Raw genomic sequence first — 13,520 nt, 5'->3', positions numbered from 1 at the left:
GAATAGGATGCTTGTCAAGTGCAAGTCAGCTTCTGTGTAAGAGAAGCAAGCACAAGAATGAAAAGAGGTATACTTTGTTATTTAAAGGTCCTGTCCTTTAATAGCAATAAAAATGCATGCGAATGACTGCTGTCATAAAGTATTGAAACCTGTTTTTTGTTTCATGATGACACATGTCAAGATCCATGATTTGCAACAAAATGATCACCTAAAATAATCACAACACAGCAAGCATTTAGACAACAAATATTTGTAAAAATACATTTTATTAAAAGCAAATACCGTATTACTCTGAGTCACGGACATTGCTGTAGTTTAAATTCACAGTAATAAATCTCTAGTCATACAGGCTTTGTCCCAATAATATTTGCTGTAGATGGAGCTAAGCTTTCCATTTGTGTTTTGATGAACACTTTTGAATGCAAAGGCATTCTTTAGGATTATAATTGAGATCACAAAAAGATGGTAATATAAACATTCGTGAAAGGAAGAAGTACAGATAGTGTTTGGCCTAGATTCTTTGTGTGCCATCAGAATAAGAAGGTGTAAATGCAGACATTGGTTTACCAAAGACAGGCATGAATATCCATAACAATATTTTGATGGCAATCAGCTCTGATTGAAATGAATAATGCTTCACACGATACATTCCAAGAGCAATTGCTGCACAAGCACCTTTCAACTGCAGGATTTTTTATTTTTTTGCTTTAGCTTTGCTCCTATTCAGCTGAATGAGGCTCCCAATCGTTCAGTTAATTTGATTCTTGATCCGCCAGAATAAACTAAAATACAGTTACACTTCAGACATGACCACAGTTCAGATTGACCAGTTGTGTTCCTACCATGATCCCAGTTATTTAGGCTGTTGATGCTATTAGGGTTGCCAGATCCAGACTCCGACAGCTCCTCTGCATTCAAATTACATAGAAAGGCAAACTTTGTTTTTCCGTATGTAATTTGCTGTGGTGATGAAACAATGTGTAACAATTTGTCTTTCTATACTACTGCTTAGCAGGGGTGGGCAACCTAAGGCCCATGGGCCTCAAGCAGCCCACAGGAGTCGTTTTACAGGCCCACAAGCCACCCCCGAACCGAGCCGCCTACTCAGCAACTTCTCACACGCTGCGCAAAACCAGCGCGGTGCAGGGACTCATTTCCGCGGCGTCAGAAATTGTGTCTGCGCAGACAATGGAAATCGCGCGCCCATGATCTGGCCCATGGAGGGGGCTCCACGGCAGTGAACTGGCCCAGGCAAGGTAAACCTTGCTGACCCCTAGCTTATAGCACAGCAATCCCCAAAGATTCTACACGCTGAATCGGCTGGAGTTATTTGCTGAATTCATCTGCTTTTATAGGAAAATAAATACGTTCAACTAGGTATATTATATGATATGTTTCATGCAAGCCCATCATAAGAGTGAATACTTGAAACAAACACATTCTAGACTCCATTGTCTGTGGTTGGCAACCAACTCCTTACGATTCCACTTGAATGAAATTGAGTTGGAATAGAATTCCTTATGCATCTTTTAACAAATCTAGCTGAAACAACTGTCCTTCATTCCTCCTTAATCTGACACCCAGTAGGTAAAGGCACATTCAGTGGCTTGTGGATCTTTATTTCTGGCTTGAGCTAAACATTTTTAACATGACAAGTGCCTGGAAACTAGAGACTTTAAATATCATATTTCAACACCTCAAAAATGAAATCCTGGAAATAACTCTTTGTCACAGATAACATTATACCCTTTCAGGGTCTCAAAAAACCCCGCCGATAAATACAATAAAAAACAATATCAAATTGTCGGACCAACTGTTTCTTCTTGGCCTCCAAAGCTTCATCAGTGTGTGAGTTCAGCCCTTTGCACACCGTTCAGCTACTGCTGGAGGAAGGGAAAACTGCTTCATCCCATTTTGAAATGTAAAGCATACCATAAACGGTGCAGGGAGCCTTTCAGTAAAGGAATGCTTTCTTCATTACGAACCATTTGGTATATAAACAAAAGACAGTGCAACAGATAAGGGGAGTCAACTCAACCACATAGGGCTTTTAAGCTTCATAATCCCCATTAAGATTCAGAAAAGCGGGACAGCATCAAGCAGATACTTCATTCCACCCCCATTTCTCAATTTGAAAGACAGCATTATTTACAAAGTCATGTTTGTTTTCTAGTCTGCTGAATTTCACTGTCACTGCAAAAACATCGGTGTGAGCATTCTGTTTATTACAGAAACTACAAATGCTTAAATGCATGATAGGCTTTTCCCAGGGCAGCCTTCCGTGTGTTAGGAGACAACAGACACACTTAGTAAAAAATAGTAATTTTTAAAATCCAAAACTCTTTTAGGGGCCCAATGTATTCCTTCTTATCACGAGGCAATCAAATTGGTGCCATGCACTAAATGTCTGGAATACTTATCCTCTGCCCTGTTGCAGGCACATTAAATAGGGCACTAGGGGTGTTTATAGCCCAATCCTGAGCACATTTACTTAGAAGCAAGTCTACATTCAATGGCGCTTACACCCTCCATTAGGTGTGTTTAGATTGACCTGTGTCTAAGCCAGCCTGTCTCAGTCCTGTTCATGGGCAATCGAAGTGCTGGCTGGGGACGTCAGGACCGGGAGCAAGATGGCGGGGTGGGAGCAGGAATGGGGGTCCAGGAAGCCAAGAGTCTGAGGGTCAGAGAGCCAGGAGTCAAGAAGCCAAGGGTCCGAGGGTCAGGAAGCAAGGAATCAAGAAACCGAGGTTCAAGGATCAGGAAGCAAGAAGCCAAACACAGCAAGGCAGGAAGTGTGTTGCTGTGGCAAAGAGCCAAAGGGAAATGCTGACCTTATATCCCTTCCCAGCTCTTGCCACCAGGTGCTGTGAGTTACCAATCAGCCTCACCTGTGAGGCCGTGCCTCGCCTCTTCAGAACAAACTTAGGAAGGCCCCAGTCCTGCAAAGTCCTATTGGTCACAGGGCTCCTGCACACACACCTGACACAGCCCTGATGCACAACAACCCTTCGAGGTAGATTTGGCTGAAAGGCAGTGACTGGTCCAAGGACGCTCAGTGAGCTTCATGGCCGACTGGGGATTTGAACCCTGGTCTCCAGGTCCTAGTCAGACATTCTAACCACGTTGCCACACTGGCTCTCCATACACCAGGGGAGATTCCAACAAAAGCAGTGTGGCAAAGTGAAAGGAGGCAAGCAATTCAGGACAATGACTGGAAACAGTTTTTTCTTTGTTTTAAATACCTCCTTCATAAGTTCTTCAGCTCTTGATTTACCAATGAACTTTTGAGCAGACCAGAGCAAAACGGAAGACTTTTGCCTCTGACGTTTCAGAGAATGAGGTGTCGTGCTTCTGATGTTTACGCGTAAGTCATCTTCCCAAGGTAATTTGCTGGCACGTATCCTTTTTGTCCTTTCGCTTCCGCTAACCACCATTCCTTATTGCCGCTCAGGTCAGAAAAACGAAGGATCCGAACTCGCTGGTACTCTTGAAGGCTGAGCTCCTGGTGGCTCCTTGCTTGAAATGCATGAACCGCATAAAATGTCTGAGAGGGAGAAACAAAAGAGAAAGTCTTTTCTGCCCTAGCTGCTCTTTCAGCATACGATGGCTACATACACACATTAAAAGCACATAGCTCCCCCCCCCAAAGAATCTCAGGGACTGTCATTTATTAGGGGTGCTGTGAGGGCTGGACTGCAGTTCTCAGGATCCTTTGAGGAAAGCCATGTGCTTTCAATGTATGGTATGTATACACCACCAATGGGAAAGGTGGCAGGTCAGTGGGAGAGCATCTGTTTGGCATGCAGAAGGTCACAGGTACGGCTGGTAATGTCTCCTGTCAGAAACCTGGGATATAAGCAACTCTTACATGCTATGATGATATGCAGCACTCCTTCTATAAACACAAGCGTGTTTGCAAACCAGGGACAGCCAACGTGTTGTCATCCAGATTTTGCCAAATTACAAATATTGGATGTCCCATCAACCCCAGGCAGAATGGCCAACATCTGGAGGGCAGCCCACTGGCTACCCTTGATGCAGAAAGTCAAACAGCAGGCAAGAGGGAACTTCTTGTTTTTCTTATTTGCTGATTACATTTCTAGCCTGTCCGTGTTCCCAAAGGAGACCAGGATGGCACCTGTGCTATGCTATCAGCTGGATACCTCAGTTGGCTAGATTCTGGTGCCAAAGTTGCAGGTTTGATCCCCCATATGGACAGCTGCATATTCCTACAGTGCAATGGGTTGTACTAAATGATCCTCAGGGTGCCTTCCAGTTCCATGATTCTCGAATCCAAGAGGGCAGCCTTAGGCCTCAGAGTTCCTAGTTCAGACCATAGCTGTCAACTTTTCCCCTTTCTTGCGAGGAATCCTATTTAGAATAAGGGAATTTCCCTTTTAAAAAAGGGAAACACTGACAGCTATGGTTCAGACACTGGGCAGCATGACAGGGCCTCACTGTTTCCAGAAGCACCGCTTCACAACTTTAGAATATTTCCTACGGGCCACTGCTAAGTTTGACATAGGTAAAGGGACCCCTGACCATTAGGTCCAGTCGTGGCCGACTCTGGGGTTGTGGCGCTCATCTCGCTTTATTGGCCGAGGGAGCCGGCGTACAGCTGTCAGGTCATGTGGCCAGCATGACTAAGCCGCTTCTGGAGAACCAGAGCAGCGCACAGAAACGCCTTTTACCTTCCCGCCGGAAGGTAATACTTGCATTTTGACGTGCTTTCGAACTGCTAGGTTGGCAGGAGCAGGGACCGAGCAACAGGAGCTCACCCCATCATGGGGATTTGAACCGTGACCTTCTGATCAGCAAGCCCTAGGCTCTGTGGTTTAACCCACAGCGCCACCCGCATCCCTCTAAGTTTGACATAGTCTTCTTCAAATATAAAGCTTCCTTTTACATGCTCTTCCTCTCACCACAGCAAGGAACAACAGGAATAAAAAACTTTCTGACCTTAAGAGCTGTTTGACAGTGGAATGGTCTCCCTCAGAAGGTTGTGGACTTTCCTTCTTTGGAGGCTTTTAAGCAGAGGTTGGGTGGCCATCTGTCATGGATGCTTTAGTTGACATTCCTGCATTGCAGGTGGTTGGAATCTATGATGCTGTAATACTATGACTTTTGGACAGGTGTTTGGGCAAAGTAGGACAAACTGACTTACACTGTCTAGCTTAGCATTATTCACACTGACTGGCAGCTGCTCTCTGGTTTTAGATGGGGCTGTCTCCAGTCTGACCTGGCGATGCCAGGGATTGAACCTCAGTCCTTCTGCATATGAGGTGGATACTATTCCACCAAGCCACACCCCTTCCAAAGATTCTCTGAGTGGGCCCACCTCCTTGCCGCTACTCATTTGTGTGCCACCTCCTTGCTGTTCACACACCTGGAGAGAACAGGTGAGCAAGCAGCTACAAGGAGGAGGGGAATTAAGGTGAACTCACGATGCTTACATCTTGGTCGTCCACTCCGTAGAAGCAATCCACCTCTGTCCCGTTAATAGCTGCCTTTTCACACAGGCTATTATAGGAAGAGCTGCTTCCGCTTCTCTTGTGCTGCCCTGCGGGTTTTGTGCTGCCGTCATCCACTTGCCTCACGGAGACAAAAAGGCTGATGTTATCAAAGTCGCCGTCGCAGAAACTGGCATCTGAAGCCTCCTTTTGTGCCTTCGCTGGATTGTAGGGCTTCAGGAAGGAGGAATAAACGTATCCTTTCGAAACTAGGGAGGGAGGAGGAAAATTTAAAGAAATTAGGATGTGCTTCCCTGCTCCCCAGTCCTTCTGCCCTTCATAAAAAGCAAAGAGAGGCTTGCCACCAATAAGGAGTATGGAAACAGTGGGGAGACCACTTGGTTCCTCTTGTCCACCATGTTCTCTCAATGTACCTAGTCTGGTCCATAATCCCCCCAGTGAGGCTGGGCAAAAGTCACTGGTGTTGTGATGTGGCAGGCCACTCTGGGTTGGGTGACACAGAAGGGGTAACAAAAAAGGGGTTGGCCCTTGGGGGTTATCTAGAGGGCAAGAGTGACACCTCCTTTTTTGTTGCTTTAGCCTTTGGAAGTGAAGGAGGAAATATTGTGGGTGATGCCTTATTCCATGTAAGTAGGAGAAATAGCTGCCGAGGTGGGAATGTAGCTGCTACCTATAAATACATGTTTGCCTACTTGATGGGTGATGCTGGTTGTGTCTGTTGGATTTGTGTATTTTGGATCTGCTAATAGTTGCTATGGGCCCAATACGTCAGTTGTTTTAGCTTATATTGATGTTTAAGAGGATATCTTAGATAACTTATTTAGTTATGTTATCTGTGCTACTATAAAATGTGCATTTTAATTTTCTTTTTTCTTTTGTATTTGACTTCAGTCTGGGATATTTTTAGGATGTTGTAAAGATTTTATTTAAAACATGAAGATATATATATATATATATATATATATTCCTTAAAATATATACTGCAAGTTAAAGACCAAAATTCTGCAATTCAGAAACCCAGTACAAGCAGGATAGAATATAAATTAAGAACAGTTTATGTGTTTTTGTCAACTCAATCATGTTGGAAGTTGCTCTGTTTTGTACCACCAGTGCCAAATCCTTACTCAGGATAACGTCACTCATGCTAGGTTAGGTACTTGTGGTGTGAGCCATGACCAGCTCACAGGGCAGGCTAGAATACTACTCGCAACCTCTGCGAGAAGTCACTGTGGCACAACGTGGAAGCTGAGATCACAGGGTTGTTGTGTCCATATTTAATAACCATCACAGCCAAAGGACATCCAATATTGTGATGAATGTGCCTGAGGACTTACTTCCAGTGTCGACAAGCCATCTGCCAGTACTTCCGAAAGGATCCTTTCGTTCCACAACAGCCACCAATTCTCCTTCGTAGAGATCAATATCAAACTCCTGAGTGGCATTGCATTTGCGCTTGGCTTGGTACAGCAAGTCTGAGTTGTATGTGGATAGTATCATGGACCTGTGGCTTTCAGTCTGCCGTGGAAATTCAGGCTGGAAAGAAAACAAAACCCAGCTTGAGACATACTTTCAATTGCAATGCCATAGGAAAGCATATTCAGGGTATATCAACATTCCTGCGGCTGTTTCCCCCACCATATATGACAATCTCTGTCTCATTCACTTTCCCAATCAATCCCCATCACACTTCCTTGGCAAGTCAGTATTATTCAGTATCTCTTCTTCTTCTTTGGCGATCACTCGTAGCCCAGTAAGACTGTCTTCCAAAAACACAGTTTTAACAGTGAGTCCGTAAGTATCTAGGGACGCGGGTGGCGCTGTGGGTTAAACCACAGAGCCTAGGACTTGCCGATTAGAAGGTCGGTGGTTCGAATTCCCGGATGGGGTGAGCTCCCGTTTCTCAGTCCCTGCTCCTGCCAACCTAGCAGTTTGAAAGCACCTCAAAGTGGGTGCTTCCGGCGGGAAGGTAAACGGTGTTTCCGTGCGCTGCTCTGGTTTGCCAGAAGTGGCTTAGTCATGCTGGCCACATGACCCGGAAGCTGTACGCCGGCTCCCTCGGCCAATAAAGCAAGATGAGCTCCGCAACCCCAGAGTCAGTCACGACTGGACCTAAAGGTCAGGGGTCCCTTTACCGTAAGTATTTAAATTCAGTAGCTGAATAGGTATTTGAATCCTGGTAACCCATCTAGCATGTTGCCTATTGGAATACTCTTGCTTATTTCAACACAGAGCCATGGCCAAACCACATACAGCATTCAATGCCCCTATGTATTTAACACACATGCTTCTTTAAAAAATGCAGATAGTGGCCACTGGGTGTGTTGATAATTTAAAAAAGGTTGCAGCACATGTGGAAAATGGTTTGGCTCTTTCTCGAAGTCCTGACAAAAAACACTCATTTAAAGCTATTTTCACAGGGCTGAAACCCTCCATTGGTAGCATGGGAAGAAAGGGTTAAACTTCCGTTCCTCATCTGCTCTAATCCCCGCTAGTTATCAGCTCCCCCCAGGGAATGCTATTCAATATATATTTTTAAGTACACTTTAACATCATGCCTAGTTTCACGCTCATTTCCACTGACCTGGGAAAATAACTGCTTGCACACAGTAATTTGTCATTTCATAGAAGATAGGCCCAATCTAACAATGCCTATGTGAGTAAACTGCTCGTGTAAGTAGGGTTTTTGTGGAAATCGGCTGCTGGGCTCATTGTTAACCATGAACTATTGGGCAGATTGCAGTGCCATGGCATTAAATTCACAGGGTAAAGCTGTGTACAAATTGCTGCAGCGAACAGGGGCTTATTGTACATGGCAGATAGTCTGAGCTACCTGTGCGTTTTACTTTGACGGCTGTAAGATTAGTCCTCTATGAATAGTCATGTAGAGGAAATTTGCCTTCGCCTCCCGCCTTAATGCACTTATCAGTGTCGGTGTCAATTAACGGGAAGCATTTTGAAGTCACCCCGCACAAAAAGTGACAGGGACGTGTAACATCACAAGGCTTGAGAAACCAGTAATCCACGGATTATGCTGTTTTAGATATGGAATGGGAAGTTACCGATAGAGGACAAGCAGGACTTCTACATGGCTCTTGGCGACATTGTGCACTAGACACGTCTAAATCCGAGCACTCCTTTTTAAAAAAAAATAACAATAATAAAATCACCTGCCATCACTATGAAAGGCATTTAAAGGTTTCCTGTGTAATAAAAAAAAATTCACCTGAAGATTAGAATTGCTATACAGATGTTTAGTGGGAAATGTGTCTGCGGACTGAATATGCACAAATCGAAGAGGAGCTTACGACAATGGCATTGCCAAGGGCTGTGGAATGAAATGTCAAGCGTGTTTTGGAGAGGAATGGTACAGGGGGGTGTTTGCTTTCAGAGGAATGCATTGCTAGTCATACTTTTTTGAAGTTCTGGACCAGGCTAGGTGCAATAAGAGAGATCCCATGCATTTCTTCCCCCTGCCCAATGTTAATAACAGAGAGATACCCAATTCAGATTGGGAGCATGATCCTTTGGAAAAGAGGGATTAACTCCTGATCCTTGTGCCTTTCCCCTGATTAATGCCAGCTACTCCCCCAAGCTGCATTTCTCTGCTTTCCTTTGGACCACATCAGCGAGGCTGAGAGAGGGGTCTTGTTGTCTGGTAAGCCCAGGACCTGCTTGTTCCCCAGGGAGGTCACTTTGGTGCTGCTAACACAGCTATTTGACTTCCCCCTGAAGGCACACTCCATTGTCTCTTGAGACCGACGGGTGCCAACAATAGCAACACAACAACAATTCCCACAAGTTGTTATTTGTTGTGCAAGCAGAAAACCCTGTGCAGGGCTTTGTTAGCCCTTTGTTAGTCCTGCTCTTTACTTCTATGCATACCTCCTGGAAGTTAAGTCCTGTTAAAACTCAATGAAACTTTGGATCCAGACTAAGATGAACTTACTCCACATTTAAATCAATGGGACACGTTAGTCATGACCCATGGATTTCAAGTCCCATGGATTTCAATGAGCACTAGGTGCAAATCCTTAACCACAAGCCAGGTCCTTTTGAGCTCTTGACTCTATACCTCAGGAATGGGGAATCCATGCCCTTGCCCATATCTTTGGATCAAAACTCCCATCATCTGTTGCCATTGCGCTAGAGGGCACATGTTGGCTGGCACTGATGGAAATAGGAGTCCAACATTGTCTGGAGGACCACAACTTTCCCATTCCTGCCGTGCATAACCCAAGACTCATATCTCAAGTTTATAAACAAGATTAGTCTTTTCTTTCCAAAGCAAATGACTGCTGATTTAACAGATAAAGTGTACATATTCATGTATTGAAAGTAGACAGTAGAACAACCCACAGAAAGTTAAAACAGTTGAAACTGACATGCAGCTCAGTCAACCACTGTTGTTCACACAGCAGTAGTTTGTAACAACTCAAACAGGACTTGCTCCCAGGTAAAAATGCATAGTAGGATTGGGGCCTTAACAGTGCATGGGTGAAGGAATAGAGTTGGAAGGGAAGCTAAAGACATTTAGCTTTCAGTAGATTCAATTGGCAATAAAAATGTGGTTTCTATATATTTCCTTCTCCGCCCTGTATTTTGCTTTTCCTAGTTCCCAAACTTCCAACGGGGACTCCTGCTACAAACCTGGAGAGGAGTTGGCTTCTTTTTTTCAAAGCTCAGCTTTCTCTCAATGAAATTTATGCTGTTGTTTTCTTTGACAAAATTCAGGCTGTGTATGTCTTCGAGCACTTGGTGCTGAACTTCGCTGATGCTTGGAGACGACAGCTGTAAGTTCAAAAGAGGTTCAAGTTTACATGATTAGTCACAAGCTGTGATGGATCCTGTGGTGGGGCTTCTGCAGACACAATGCTGAATTTTTGATGTGAACAACACATAGAATCATAGAATTGTAGAGTTGGAAGGGACCAAGAAGACCCATCTTGTCCAACCCCCTGCAATGAATGAATCTTTTGCCCAACATGGGGCATGAACCAATCACTCTGAGATTACCAACTGAGCTATCTTCTCCCATGGGTAAAAAAAGACCACCCTAGTCTAGATGATATCCTTTATTATATATCTAGCTATCCCTTGAACCATTGGCCTTCAATTCCCATTGGCCTTGGCCCAGCATGGGAACGACAAGGAGTTGGAATCCAATTACATCTGGAGGGTCAGAGGTTCCCCATCCCTAGTTCAGCAAGATATGAATAAGCCCACCTCAAAAGCTTCCATGCTTCCCTCTCCCCTATAGCTAATGGGGGTTTGGGAGCTTTCGTTTCTGCTTTTAACCATAGCCTGATACGTTACACAAACCCAGAACTGTGCAGCTGGCTTTTTGGAAAGTTGTAGATGTTAAAATTAGCCTGAGTTTCCCAAGATTGACTGACACAACAAACTGTAGTTAATCACAAGTGGAAGCAGAATCTTCTAAACTCCTCCTTGCAGCCATGCTAGAGAATGAAAGAGGGGAGGGAGGGCACAAATCAGGAGAGATATTATGCTCATTAAGCTAAGCTACAGTTTAGTGTGACATCCTCACAACCTCACTATCTTGCTTGCATGTTTTTGAGGAGTAGCGGTATCCACTAGGACACTCTCTTCCACCCAAACAAATATTTCCTTTGCTGTTTTCATTTTCCTTCCAACGCGCCACTGCACATAAGAGGAGAACTATGCTTCACACTGCTGCTCAGTTGCATATATTAAACTCATTTTAATGCATACACATTGAAAAGCACTTATTACCTAGCAACAATGCTGAGTCAATTAAAGGGAAACAACATCCAACCAGGTGGCACAAAACCTGGTTGAACGAGAGGACGCTAGAGGGCACCCTTCACACACTGGCAGAACCACACTACAGGAAACCAAATAATATGCTAAGAAGCATGTCATTTTCTGGGATAGCAGGGAAGGCAAAACTGTCCAAGCACACAATCATTTAATAACCCAGGCAGCCCAGCCCCATATCTGTTTAATTGAGTTCAACAGGGCTTAATTCCAAATCAATGAGCATCGGACTGCAGCTGTACTATATCCAGGATTAATTCTGGATAGAGATACCCTAACCACAGTGATTTTTTGCTCTGGTATCATCCAGATCAGACAACTTCAAATCCTGAGTGGCAAGTCATGGAAGAAACCAAGCTGGTTATTTATCTGGAGAGAGATAAACCACAAGCCTGGGTTTGGACATCGCACTAAACCAAACTGTGCCTTGGTTCACCGCAGCAGCAGCAGCAGCAGGACCAAAGGAGCAAAGCAGCCACAATATTCTCTGCAGGAACCCACACATCTGCACATTCACACTAAATCATGGCTTGGCTTAGTGTTATGGGTGAACTGGCTCATAAAATAGGGCTGCCATATGTCCGGACATAGCTGAGATTCATCTGTCAAAAATGTTCAAAAAGCGGCAAAAATGTCTGGGGAAACCCAGGCGTATGGCAGCCCATATCTGAAGCGTTGATTTTTTGATGATTTTCCTTAAAAAAATAATAATCAACAACTTTGGCCCCCCCATAAAAGCTCAAAACTTTTGTGTCCAGATTTTCACTTTTTGAAATATGCCAACCCCATCATAAAACCACAGAATTGGAGGTGGTCCTTGCCTTAATTTCATGCAGCCTGTTAAGGGTGTTGGGAAATGTAGCTCTGTCCGGGATAGACTACAGTTCCCAGGATTCTTTGAGGGAAGCCAAGTGCTTTAAATGTGCATTAAGTGTATGGTGTGTGTGTGACCCAAGTTCATATTACAGTGGTACCTCGGGTTAAGAACTTAATTCGTTCCGGAGGTCCATACTTAACCTAAAACTGTTCTTAACCTGAGGTACCACATTATCTAATGGGGCCTCCCACTGCTGCCCTGTCATTGCCATGCAATTTGTGTTCTCATCCTGAGGTAAAGTTCTTAACCTGAGGTACTATTTCTGGGTTAGTGGAGTCTATAACCTGAAACGTCTGTAACCCGAGGTGTCTGTAACCTGAAGTACCACTGTATTTCTCGAATATAATTCTCCTAGGCTTTTGGTTTTTAAATAAGATTTCAAAGGTGCATAGCAGACAGGCAACCTTAATTGTAATCATCTCAATATGAGCATATCTATAGCCGACTTACCGATGTGAGGGATTCCCCCGTGGAATAGGACTGCAGTGCTGATGACATCATCCCTTGCAGGAGTGTGACGAGGCAACACAGGCAGTTGGTCACGATTTGCTTTGCTGCCCGGTTGAACGTCTGGAGTTCCTCCACCAGCTGGGCATTGAGAGCCTCGTATTCTTTCCTGGCCAAATCCATCTCCTCTCCCGCCGCCTTTTGGTGGTAGCTATTATAATCCAGCAGTTTGTCATAGCGCTTCTGGATGAGCTTCTGAGGGCCTGGGAAGAGGGCCTGCAACGCTGACAGGGGGCCCAAAACCATCTTCTCTACTTGCTCTGCCTAGATGTGCACAGGTAGGGAAAGAGAGACAACAAATAAATCTTCACCACCCACCTCTCCTCCTTTAAAGCTGACATTTCTCCTTCTGTACCAGTTATGTATCCACAGAATGGTCTTCCCTCTGAAGCACGTCTCACCTCAACCTTGTATCATTCCTTTGGTTTGATTAGAGTGCCAGACTTGTACCTGGGAGGGCAGGGTTCGAATCCCCACTCGGCCATGAAGCTCTTGGGCAACCTTGGCTTCTCAGGCTAACCTACCTCAAAGGGTTTTCATTGTGGGGATTAAATGAGGATGGGGAGAACCATGTACCTGGAGCTCCTTGCAGGAAAAGGTGGGATATAAAGGCAATAAGACAAATAAATGCATTTTAGGAACTGATGGGTTGTCGCTTTTTAATGATGATGCTAATTATGTAACGTGCAATAATGATTTTAATGTTTCCGTTGGCTATGTATTATGTTTTCAAATTACCGTATTTTTGTAAACCTCCCAATTTCGGAGTGAAAGAGTGGGGGAGAGAATAGAAAACTATAAATAAATATGTGCCCGAGGATTAAGGATGGAATTAATCACAGGGTATAGCCCTGATCCAGCACAAGAAC

At 44.4% G+C, this 13,520-nt stretch overlaps 1 protein-coding gene across 2 annotated transcripts in view; it reads right to left on the bottom strand.

The window, feature by feature from the left end:
• Positions 1-247: 247 nt before the first annotated feature.
• The window catches only part of ARHGEF38 (Rho guanine nucleotide exchange factor 38), a 61,497-nt gene continuing 48,224 nt past the window's right edge, over positions 248-13,520 (bottom strand). The window contains exons 10-14 of one of the 2 annotated variants that reach the window (XM_083459211.1): positions 12,595-12,915; positions 10,119-10,259; positions 6,806-7,004; positions 5,445-5,719; positions 248-3,544 (exon numbers count right to left, since the gene is read on the bottom strand). In XM_083459211.1, coding sequence (XP_083315337.1) covers positions 3,359-3,544; positions 5,445-5,719; positions 6,806-7,004; positions 10,119-10,259; positions 12,595-12,915 — 1,122 coding nt within the window. In that variant the 3' untranslated portion in view covers positions 248-3,358. The remainder of the gene's footprint in view (positions 3,545-5,444; positions 5,720-6,805; positions 7,005-10,118; positions 10,260-12,594; positions 12,916-13,520) is intronic. The other variant, XM_083459212.1, reaches the window with a different exon arrangement.

Source organism: Podarcis liolepis (assembly GCF_965112155.1).
Source record: "Podarcis liolepis genome assembly, chromosome: 9".
Taxonomy (NCBI): Eukaryota; Metazoa; Chordata; class Lepidosauria; order Squamata; family Lacertidae; genus Podarcis; species Podarcis liolepis.
This window is presented reverse-complemented; position numbering and strand designations above follow the sequence as displayed.